Source organism: Eufriesea mexicana, unplaced genomic scaffold (assembly GCF_001483705.2).
Source record: "Eufriesea mexicana isolate 0111107269 unplaced genomic scaffold, ASM148370v2 scaffold3528, whole genome shotgun sequence".
Classification (NCBI taxonomy): domain Eukaryota; kingdom Metazoa; phylum Arthropoda; class Insecta; order Hymenoptera; family Apidae; genus Eufriesea; species Eufriesea mexicana.
Genome location: NW_016911540.1, coordinates 32,421 through 45,777, shown reverse-complemented (window position 1 = coordinate 45,777; position 13,357 = coordinate 32,421). Strand labels below are relative to the sequence as shown.

The 13,357-nt window shown below is 28.0% G+C and overlaps 1 protein-coding gene across 1 annotated transcript in view; it reads right to left on the bottom strand.

Moving 5' to 3' along the window:
• skd (mediator complex subunit skuld) overlaps nucleotides 1-13,357 on the bottom strand; it is a 28,754-nt gene that overhangs the window by 7,613 nt on the left and 7,784 nt on the right. Inside the window, exons 2-5 of the mRNA XM_017904947.1 lie at nucleotides 6,037-6,370; nucleotides 1,613-1,781; nucleotides 1,339-1,484; nucleotides 782-1,199 (exon numbers count right to left, since the gene is read on the bottom strand). Coding sequence (XP_017760436.1) covers nucleotides 782-1,199; nucleotides 1,339-1,484; nucleotides 1,613-1,781; nucleotides 6,037-6,370 — 1,067 coding nt within the window. The remainder of the gene's footprint in view (nucleotides 1-781; nucleotides 1,200-1,338; nucleotides 1,485-1,612; nucleotides 1,782-6,036; nucleotides 6,371-13,357) is intronic.

The following is a 13,357-nucleotide window of genomic DNA, read 5'->3' as shown; positions in this document are numbered from 1 at the left end:
CCTTTTAATTTCGTTTTAATTTCTCTGTTAATGTAAAAAAAAAAAAAAAAAAAAATAAAATAAAATTCATATTACTTCTTGTGAAAATCTTTAATACAGGACTGTTGTCATAAATAAGAGAACTAATTTCAAGAAATAATTGCATTTTGGGCATTCTCAAAATCTAAATTTACATGCATATATTGCAGCAGCCAATAAAAAAATTACTACCTATACTGTAATATTTTAAATAATCTACATTTTACAAATTGTGCTATAACATGCAGATAGAATCAATAATAATTGCGAACAGTACTATTTTAAATATCAGGTAAACATAGAATGCAGTCAAAAGAAGTATATATTTACTGCTACACTGAATAAATGTGCAGAGGAAATAATAGTTAAAAATCTAACAATTATCTTATACATTCTTTATATATACTTTCATTTAATACTACAAACATTGGATAGAAGTGTTATTACTACTGTCACTATTACTGCATTGTCTTATAATTTTTATTTATATTGTGGAGATACATGAACAAAATAAAGTAAAAATAACTAATAAAAAGCTAATATTTAGGGAAATATGTGTTAAAATAAAAATTATATTTTAATAATATTTAGCAAGACATATTATTTTTAAGGAAGTAATTTCTTAAATTGCACCAAAATAGAATATGTGAAATTCTGTCACTTTTTCCTATTGTATAGACTATTGTACAGAAGTTAATATATCATATACAATGCAGTAAAAGTTAAAATTCATTAGTGATAGTTGTAACAAAGCTTCACTTACTTTGAACAGGTACAGGAAGACTTTTGTGTTGGATCGATAAAGGTCCAAGTTCCAGGTTCTGTGGAAGATTCTGTCTTGGAAGCAGAAATTGGTGAACTCAAAGTACATTCAGCCCATACACGTTCTGGTAATTCTGTATCCTGCTGACTTAGGAGAGGATGTTCGCAACTAGCAGGACTACTTGGTGGAGAAAGAGGAGTATCAAGAGGAGTGTCATCCATATCTGTGACCAGGACATAACAAGAGGGATAACGCATGCGAACACCACCAACAAGCACTTCTACTAGAGGTGGAAGTCCTGCTTCTATGTTACTGCCATTGATTGGATAAAAGTGTTTCCATTCTTCGAGAAGTTGACTATCTGTACGTCCTACTGGACCAGTTAATGTGCCTGCTAGTCCATAAGGGGCTAGGATCACTGCAAGAAGATTATAAAATCCATCAAATAGTTAAATGTACCATTCATATATTAAATACATCAATTATAGTGACTTGTAAATTTACTTTAATTTGACTTCTCAACAATGATAACGTCATAAGTTATATTAAATGTTTACCTTTAACACCAGTTTGGGAAGTTTGGGTGCGCTGTAAGCAAGTCCTTGTAAGATGTCGTACAGCAGGATGCTGCCTAACATCCACACTTGCACATACAGTGCTTTCTCCATGAACAAAGAATGCAAACGAGAATGACAAGTGGTTACTGTAAATAATAACGAAATTACTTGGATCAATTTATAAAACAAGTAGCATTTAATTATGTTATAATGTTTGTAAATTATTTATTTTAACACAGTAAAAAATATTAGTAACAGACACGATAGAACGTACCTACTGCAACGATGTTTCTCAAATCCATCATAAGGTTGTACGAACCACTTTCCTAGGCGAACGAAATCACGAGATAGTAAGCACCGTTCTATCAAGTTGTGCAGAGCCTTGAAAAGAAGTGACCGGCACTCATACGATAATCCGCTTTCCCAAGAACCCTGTTCACTTTCTGTAATCACAATAAACATTTACATTAGGAAACAATTAATTTATATATACCACAATGTAATAATCTTTATATTATCATACAATACTTGAAGATTTGGAAACCTTAATATAATTCATATCGATTGTTGAATGTATTAAAAAATATCTGAGAAATATTTTGACAAATATACATTTATACAAACAATTAACACTTTTACAGAAATTAAATAAAAATTATATCTGCTGTAAATTTGATTTTTATAGTAAACAAAAACGAACTGAATTTTACTCTAGAAACAGGTTGGTTTTGTTATTTTTTAGCGATCTACTTTCTTCATCGAATCAAGGCAATGCCCATTCTTACTAGTCGAAAGAAACGGTTGATTCCACTGTGAAAGTAATGCAATTCGTGTATAAAATTACAGCGAGTCACGTCGACACTAGGCAGACCGTTGAGTAAGTTAAAAGAAACGTTGACCGAGAAAACTAGGAAGTTTTAAAATTTTATATTCATGAACCAGGATCGACGAGAAAATCACTACTTTATTTTATGATGTAATAATAACACATTGTACTTTTGTTTTACAAAAAATAAGTTTAATTTTGCGTTGTACAATATAATTTTCTTTTACTCGTAAAATAGTAATGAACTTTACGCTTCATGAACATGAGGCTCTGTGAATGCGAGGCGTATATCAATCTCACTTTCTAAAACAAATTAATATTGTAACAAGACAAATTACATCGTCTTATGTCATATAATTTATATATATACATATTACAAAATTTACAGGTATTCGAAACGTTGTAAAAATTACTATATCCTTCGTAATGTTGTATGCAATATTAATCCATATAATTATATTAGATTCGATAAAAATTTTATAAATATTTTCCATGCAAATTTGTAGAAAAAAAACCTTAAGATTTTATTGTTAATAATTATAACTAATTTTCTTATATAAAAGTTATATATACATATGTAAAATGTTGCAAGGACATTATTTGCAGCTTTTGGATATTTATGTTCAAAGGAAATCATTTTCCATTATCGTGCGATAATATGTTGTATTATGATTTTTCTTAAATATATCTTTAACATAGCAAAGTTAGTTTCTTGTAATATCTCAATGGAAAGAAAAATTTTCCCCTATTTACGTTTATCAATAACCCATTTACATCTTTCATATATCATATTTAAACAAATTTTTCTTTCCCAGACTGCCCAAAAGATTTAACTTATCTAGGAATAACGGTTTACCAGTTAGTTCCGCAATTGGTGTACTCCTTGCGATGCACAATAATGGAACCTTGCATTGCCTCGCACCGAGTTGCAGACAAGTACATGGTTCAGCGACCCTGTGCGGAGAAACACGGTCTAGCCAACGTTACCGCTTCGCTCGCTTTGCACACCTTCTTTCTCCGAAACAAAAGCATACGGGATTTCCTACAACGACGTCCACTAGAATTTGCGATGTATCGTTTTCGAACTGATCTATCACTCAAGAGACCAATCATTTTTCTTTTGGCGATAATCTCACCAGATAAATAAATTTATATCTTTTCGTTTTTTTATTTGTTAGATTAATCCGTCTTTTTTAAACATAATCTACAATTTTTCTGGAATCAATAAATATTTGTAGAATATTTGTAGTGCAATTAACATTTCCATGATCTTTTACTTTAATTAGTAAAGTTGTTTATGATATATATATATAAGATTGTATATAAATAAGATTACAATATTGTAATGTAATATATCGATATTGATCATTATATTATAAATATTCTATTAATTAAAATATAATGTTATTATATCCTATTGTATAATAATTATAATATTATATACAATATTAAGGTACTTTTTGCTTGTTAATATTTAATTTCGATTTGAAAGATTCACTTTTCATATATTTACTGTTGCGAAACCATACCAACATCACATTTTCTACCACAATCTGATGGAAAACTAGGTCGCATTTAGTTGGAACGGAAAAATACGTATAGTCGTATAGTTATTTAGATATTAGATGTATGAAATAAAAATCTGTCAGTCTGAATCTGTTTAATAATCCGGAAACATTAAAGCTCGAATTTTTATTCATTAAAACATAGATTATTTTTCTCGTTTTTTATAAATTTATCTTTTATTTGAATGTTTTAATTTAAATTAAAATGTTTTCTAACAGTGCACCACGTTTATTAAATTAAAGAACTCATATCTAAATTCTCGAATTCGTATTCAACCTCATATTACCTTGTATGTTTAAAAAAAAAAAAAAAAAAAAAAAAAAAATCGTTTGCATTAATTTATTGCTTAAAGAGAGTGTATTTTTTGCTAGTTTTCGATTTAACTTTCTCATAAAAATTTGTATATGGAATCCAACCCGATAAGTCGAGAAATACGATCTATACTTTGAGAGAAAAATATATGAACATGTATGATATGTACTGGAGAAATTTTAAGGTTAAGGTTAATACTATTTGTCTATTAACGCATGAGAAGACGTTGTTACAATACATTGCAGTCAGTTTAGAATATCTTCAGTATGTTTCGCTATTATTAACCAAAAAACTATAATATAATTATCTATTACTTCTTATCTAATTTCGTTATATAGATAAAGGAATATTTCTATGTAGATAAAAGAATTCTATTATATAACTTAGAGTAAAATTCATTCAACACGTATGTCTCTTTGTTTCTCTTTTCTCTTTTCATTTAGTCATTTGCTGATTAAGTATTCAGTTTAATATTGAACTGATACAGTTGAACTGATACAACTGAATTAAATGGACAATACAAATTTTTCATACTTTTAGTTTCTCACATTTACATATGTATGAAAAGGAAGTAATTAAAATATTATAAATTAAATAAGTAATAAATTTAATAAATATTATGATGTAATACTTCATTTAAAATATCCCATTATACTTCTATCAAAAAATAATACTGATTGGAAAGTTAAATATTTATACTATTATTGACATTTTTAATTATACTAAAAATCTGTAGACTGTATATTAAATAACATATACTATAAAAATAAAAAAAAATATATAGAAAGTAAAATATAAATTATAAAAATACATATTAGATTTTAATTCAAACTCGATAAAAATATTTCTTATACTTCTTTATGGAAAATTCGCTAAGTTGTGACAATACTTTTTTAATGAATTCTGGTTTGTACTGCGAGATTTGATATAAATCGTTTATTATTTCCTTATTTTAATTTTGTACCTTAAAGTTATGTACATTGATAAAAAAATAGGATACAAATTGTGCAGTAGTCTTCGATTACTGATTAGCAAAAAAGAAGTGATAAACTTACTAATTATTATTGCGTATTATTTCTTATATTTTTTAAATTACCTATAATATAGACGCAAGATAAAAGGGAAGATGATTGTAACTGCGAAACAGATAAGATAAGTAAAAAGTACACATTTCTAAATAATCATTTTTAAAATGTCTTTAACATATAGTGGCATTTATAAGCAAAGATACAAATTTAATTATTTTTTATAAAGATTTATTGTAAAAATAATTAATTGCATAGAATGTTTTTCAAGGAAGTTGATCTGTTATTTCACTTGACAAGGAAATTTTATTTTAATATATGTAATATTAATTATAGATATATATGTACCAAAGTAAAATAATTTACTGAACCCTATATCTAAACTATTTGACACCTATCAAAAGAACACATTTTTATTTTCAAATTCTTTAGTAACAATTCCACTTTATCGTACTATAATGAGAATTTACGATTTGGTACAAATAAAATTTTCAAATAAACCAAGTATATGAAAAGATATCACACTATCAAAAACGAATAGTCTTCGAATTTGCTTCGTGTTTTACAAATGATCAGAAGAGAGTGAATATGTCCAAAAATAGAAAGAAACTTACAACAAAATTCACAAATCACAAGTACTATCATTTTCCCACACTGTCAATCCTTAACACCGAAGTAGATCAACCCAGTAGAATCACCTAGGAGCATTACATTACTCATAATCCAAACCATTGCAATAACGAAATCTCTAAAATTGAATAAACTCGTTTTGGCAATCTCTAATTAACTAATTTATGAACTGTCTTGAAAAATCCACGTCGTTTGCGGTCGATCAATTAGTAACCTGCTTTATCATCGATTTTGATGCATAAACTCTATATTCGACAGACGGGTAAACATCCATGAATCGTAATGTGTCTATTAGGAATTAAAACTGTTCGTGCAGATAGTAAGAGCTTCATTACTCACCACACGCGATGAGTTCCGGTGACACGAGACCGGAGAGATCAGGTTCCTCGCCATACCAGAAAATCCAGAGTTCCTTGGCGGCGGTAAGGGAGAGGGGTGGCGGTGCGGGTGAGGGTGCGACGCCCATGTCGTAGATGCCAGCTCCGGTTGCCGAGGCGGTTGCCGGGCCGGAGGTGGACGGCGTAGCGGCGACCCGCCGCCACACGCACAGAATGTCACCCGCGAGGCACCGCGAGAAGCTCGACAACACCGGGTCCTCAAGGGGGGTGCCCCCGAAATCGCCGGCTACTTCGCCCCACACGAGCTTCTTCCATTTGATGCCGCAGAGGTCCGTCTACCCATGAAACAGTAAAATTATCCGTTAATCAATTTTCTAAAACTTCTAACGAGTACAATGGATTAAGTTTATTTGCATACAAATCAACCCAAGAACGTGTTCCGATAACATTCTAGCAAATATAGGTTATATTCTACAATGAAGGTTTTTATTCTCTATCGTAAGAGTGCATTCAATGGAGATACAATTGATGAAGTATGAGAAATAATTTGGCGAGTCAGTCAATGTGTAAACAAAATAATGTTTCTGGATATTATATTTGTGCTGGTAATTATAAAAGTAGTCCAAGTTACTTTTACATTCATTCACGTTAAAATAAAATAAAACTATGTTTGATAAAATAGTAAAACATTGAAGCGTTAGATTGCGTTTATAGCTTTTTCGTAATTAATTTTTTAAAATTATAATAGATTTAAATACTTTGAAACACGTGTACGAGGCCACTTTCACGATTATCGGCATATTTATTCGTGGGTTGAATATAATTACTTCTAGATATTACAGGATTTACATTCTTATTTTATAAAAATGCATGTAATTTCGTTACTACTGGGTAATAGCTCGAATTGTATATGATTATTTTTAGAACTTATCATTGATAAGATATTAAAATATTGCAATGTGACAATTTTATTATGAAAAGTAGATATTGTATCTTAATTTTTAGCTAAAATTTTAGATAAAGATATAAATGGATGTATTTAAATTTGCTATAACGATAATTTTCACGTATTTTCATTGTATCAGTTAAAAAATTAAGTTATTAAACTAATTAGATGACAAACATTTTCAATGATATTTGACTACAAATATTAAACGTAATTAAAGCTTATATACATTCGATATATATGAACAATCAAGTTACTTTCATATTAATAATATTAATGATTAAATTTATTAACGCGTGTATTCGATGAAATGTATAATTTACATGTATAATACAACACTTGTGCAAACTCTACCAATTAGCGAAGATAGGTTAGGGACTGCAGGGAATGTATTGGAACATTCGTTGACCGTTGAGAAAGGTCGGTCCTTGAACTTTCGCCGCATTCTATTTCCATTTGTCACGCAACGTAACAAATCGTTGATTTAACCGTGAACAATAAGATTCTCCTTTAATATACGGATGCATCGATGAAATGTATCGACGAAATAAGAACTTGAAAATATATTGCAAATAATAACAATAGTAATTATAATATTTTCTTACTAATTTCATTCGACAGCAAAGAATTGTAATTAAAACGATTTGTATTAAACAGTAATAAAAATAATGTCATTAAGATTGAGAAAATTTTAATAAAAAATTATTGATTTTTTGTTAATGGAATATTAACTGTAAAATCATAATCATTGAAAAAACACAATTCTTGGAAGTTTCAGTGATAATATTATCATTAGTAAGACATTTAATAAAATTTAATGTTAATAGAAGTTATTAGTAATCACAATTTCGTCATATTATTCAAACATTTTAAAAAAATAGAAATGTGCTTAGAAACATAATTTAGACAAAAAACACAACTTTTTGTAATTAAAATTTCAAGAGAAGTTTGAAACTAATTGAACATTTACATTTTATTAAAATTAGACACAGAAGAATAAAATGTTAAATTGTTGATATGTAGAAATTGTACAAAACATACAACGCGTATCAAGAGAAAGAGATGTACTAAATAAAAAGTGAAAGCGATGAATAAAGTATAAATATCTACACAAATATCCATAATGAAACGTTATGATTTCCCGTTGTACGCATAAGTCTGTACTGAACTTTAAATTTTCCGTTACATCAAACTTTCTGAAAACGTCAATGAACTTATGTTTGATAGGAAGGAAAAAGCATAATAAATAATACTTTAATCGCAATCTAGTTATATCCAAGGTCGGTGTTTAAGGAAAAATGTCTTATCTTGGTTAGTCAGAGTTCATTCACCCTAGTCCGATATCTCTAACGCACCTGATTCATATATTCTTTGTTAGTTTCTATACGTTTAGTAGATGTTCTTCACGAGTTTTCGATGTATAGTTTAAAATCGATTGTGAACACTTAAAGTGCATTGTTTCATGATCCATGCGTAGAAATAGTATTTGTGTTAATTACACGCACTGTTGAAAATAACAGTAATTTAATCATTTACAGTAACCATGTACTTATTTTGTTTTTGTTCAAAATATTTAGAATATTTTTATAGAACATTTTAGATCGATTACAGAATCATTCAAAATTGATTAAATAAACGAAATAGAATTTATAAATAATACTTTATATTTATTTCAAAAGTAAGAAGATACTAGATAGTAAGTTGAAAACTATGTTTATATATTACTATTTTTATTAATAATATTAACTTTTTAAATAATATTTACAACATGAAATATATTTAAACAGTAAATACCCACGCTGTCATAAATCATACCAATAAATATCTATACACTGTATGGTATAAAAATTGTTTGATATTAAACGTCATTAACAGAAGAATTTTATACAAATTGAGTAATTTATCTTTTATTTGATTAAATTGTAATTTTAATAAATGGAGTAAATTACATATGGAATAAATTACTTAATTTTCATTTTGATATATCTATTAAAATTTACATGCAGTGAAAAATTGTAATATAACCAAAACACAAATTTATGTAGCATTGAACAAGATATTACAATGTTTAACCTGCGACTGACATTACAGTAGTAATTACTTTACTTTGAATAAATGAATTATGTCATGTATTTATAGTTATACTAATTTATTAAATTTCTTTCTTATATTTCCAGTTTTCCATATGCATAACTGCACAAATACATATGTATTTTAAACAAAGTAATATTATGATAATTATTATGTCATGAAATTTCTTGGGTATTCTAAATAATGTAAAACTATGTATGTTTATCAGTTTTAGCATAATTTGCGTATAGTTTTCGTCAGTTTTAAGAATATTTGTCATTTGTTTTTTTTTTTACATAAGTTGCATCACATGTGTAAAAAAATATAATTGAACATAAATTGTATGAGATGGAAAGAGAAAACTTGATAGAAAAGGAGGAAGGCATTGTACTTATTTTGAATCATTAGCAAACATAATTGTTGGCATATTTCAACAATCATTAATACATTATAGTTTTCATTAATAGTTTTTTAATAGATTTTGTACTGTATTTTTCTTGTTTACTGTATAATTGCCTCGATCACTGCAGAAAGATTATTAGTGTTTTAGATAAAACAGTTAATTACATGTTATGTTTTGATAGTGTATAATCTATTTAAACAATTTTTCAAATTGTAATACTTTAAGGTTATGTTGTTATTTATTTAATGACTGTGTATAATATTCCTCATTTTTTGTTGTTTAAAAATGGTAATGTCGACACTGTCAGTAGTAATAATGATGGAACAAAATAAAGTATCTTTACACACTTCCTCGTTATTTGGTATAACGTATATAAACCGCGGCGCCACCTTAAGCACGTCTGTCTATCGTATGGCGCCACGATGTGTCTGCTGGAGTAATAAAGGCACGCGCAGTCGCGAGCAGGTCGCGCGCTTCTCAACCAATCAAACGCGCGCCTTTTCTTACGTCACATTGCCAGCTGACATAACCGGAACAAATTCAAATAAGAGCGGAAACTTGATATAGTTTTAAATAGAAAAACTAGTATAAAGTTTGATGATTCCTTTTATCATTTATCGCTAATATTGTTCTTTTTCTTTAATTTTTAAATTTTGACCGTATTAAAAATTGTGTTTTTTTTTTGTATTGTACAACGTACAAGATTTAGACTATTGACTAAAAATTAGAAAATACTTAATTTTCTCAGTAGTATTTGTATATGCTATAAACAAAAAAGCAATATATCAATCATCATAAGCAAATTATTACTCTTGATCGTATTTGAGATAGAGAGAGAAGAAAAATCGTATTTATACATTTCCTTGTTGACATTACATCTCGATATTTACTTTCAATTAATAAATATCACAAAAATTTATTCAACACTCTAATAATTATTTTACTAAACATTCTAATAATTATCGGAAAAAAAACAAGTAATTTATATTTATAACAGGGATTATTCTGCTATTTTAAAGACAAAAGATTCGAAAAGAATCGATTCGGAAGTTAAGGACGCACAGTGGCGCCTATCGTGTCGACGCGACGAAATAATCAGTGAGCAAAGGCGCCCATCGTAACGCTACGGGGCTGTCAAGCTTGCTGATCAATACAAGCAAGGCGACGTGCAAGGCCGCCCGCGTGGATTCAACTCGCGGGTTCGCCACATTCCCTCGTTCCATCTTGCCATACGCGTCTCTATTCGTATTCCTTTTCTCCCACGGTATCGTTTCATACAGTCTTTCGCTCTGTCGCTTCCCATTTTAATCCCTGTTTTTTTCTTTTTCCCAATTTTCCACCTATTTTTTATTTTTATTAACATATACTTACTTAAAGTTTTTAAAATTTTTAATCTTTGGCGCATTCTACACTTTACATCTTTTTCTGAAGATTTAATACACGTACTAATGAAACTTTAATTACATATGTTACATAAATCATTTAAAAAGTATTTTTTAAAATTAAGCAAATAATTAAAAATTTTTTAAATTAGCTAATAAGTATTTGCTTAAAATTAGATTATTACATAACTTGACGGCAACATTTCAGAATTGTCAAAAAAGCGTAAAATGTTTATATGCCATAATATTAGTATTTCTGTGGAAAGTAAGATCTCCCATAGGTGTAATAATTTGGGTTGGCTACTGAATTGTGAAATATTAAAACAATTTCTCTTGAAATTTCGTAATATAAATTACATTGATAATTACTGAATGATAGTCACAATAACCCTTATATAACAAAAAATGAATTTTACTATCATTTCTTAATGACAAACATATAATGAAATACCCTTAATAAGCAAATTTGAAAATTTAATAAGAACATTTTTAATGTATATAATCTTAAGTGTAACCTTCCTAATCCTAAAAAATACTATCAAGAATAGAAAATTCAATAAGTTTCAAAATTATTCTTTCATATAAAAAATTATTGTTACTTTTTATAGTAAAAATCTGAAATAACCAGAAACCACATATGTTAACAAAGATGTTTTAAAACTGACTTCAATTTCGTTTGTCATCATACCTTTAAATATCGATAATTTATGGTACTTCACTCAAATTTTTTACGTGACTCATTACAACGTTGGAAACAAGAGCAACATATGGAATGATAAAACAATACGGACAAAGTATCGACGCAGCCTTTACCAATTATAATTTTCAATCAACCGATTGCAATTCGCATAGTTCGAGTCGAAAACACGGTTGTATACCGAATTATTGATCGTACCACGAGAGTGAACAATGCCGAACGGCGTATCAATGAAGACAGAGAAAACTGTACAATCTCATTTTTACAACAGCGGAGTGTTCAGTGCGCGTAGAACGCAGCTACAGCTGTAAATTCCCATTTCTGTTACTGCCCTCCTTATACGCTTGCCGTTAAAGCAGCACGAACATTACATTCACGTGCGTAACGAAGCGGAATTCTCTTGCGTACAAGCCACTCGAAAGTGGATAGAGTACGCCTGTACGATGCCACCGTCGTTCCTCTTTCTTATTCCTATGAAATCGTACTTCCTGCGTGAATTCTTTCAACTTTGTTCTAACCAACTCATTAGTACTTATTTTAAGTTTTCTTCTTTTTGTGCAACAGAAGTTTTAATAGTGGTAGGCTACCATAATTATTTTTCGAATATGGGTTTTTTAAGTAATTGTAAACAGTGTTCATATTAAACATTTCTTTGGTAATTAGAAAAATGCTATTGATAGGAAAAAGGTTTTTTAAAACAAAGTAATTTTTCATTGTATTTTATAGTATAAAATTTTCAGAGATATTCGATACATTAGTCTCGAATATGTTATTAATTAAATTTTGTTTCTTTTTTTCCGTATTTTTGTCTCTTTCAATTAAAATAACGAATAAAAAAGTGTGAAACTTTCTGCAAAATTTATTGTGTTCGTCTTTATGTATAATTCAAATTTATTCTTCTGTTACAAAATAATTTCAAATATCCCGAATGCTTCTGTAATGTACAATAAAAAATGAAATTTACTGTCATTATTACCAACTAATTCTTGTTCTTGTTCTCTTAAAAATTGCTTGAATTAGTATTATAAATTATAGCTTAAAGCATAAATATTAATACGGGTGCAAATATAATGAGTAAATAAAAAATAAGTACATGTTTTAGAAAAACTCGAATGTTTTCTGTTGTTAATAGAAAGCTTAATATCATTTGTTGCCTGAAAAGAATTTAATATTTATTTAAATTTCCTATCTGTACATTTTAGTATATTATGTACTTTCTATAGTATTTTATGTAGTACTTCTATTAGTATTTTGAATGTATATATTTGTTTTCTTTCTTTTTAAATATATATTTACAAATTTCTCATTATTTTTGGGTATATCATTTCGAATAATTTTAAGAAAAATGTTATATATATCTTTCATAATTATAATTATATTACAAAAGTTGTTCATATTTGAAATATTTTACATCTCTAAAATTTTCAAAATTGTTCAATTAAAACTTAAAAATTTCCAGTTATAAAGAAAACTGATAGGAAGTTATAGTTAAACATGTTGATAAATGCATCTTTGATAAAAATTAGTTTGCAACGTTCACAGGACATTGGATTCATTTTTCAATATGATAAAGTTTACATTGGAATATTTCTTAAGTTAACTATACCGATTATATAGTACAGCAAAATATTAAGTTATAATAACATAACTGATATATAATAATAGTATAAATAAGATATTACAATAAATATAATATCGTAGGATTATCAAGCAGTTTTATTTTGATCTTATAATTATTTTATCATTCTTCAAATTTTTAAATTTTACTTTAACGTTTATTATTTCGTTGCAAAGTTAGATTTGTTAAAATTAATATTTTATCAT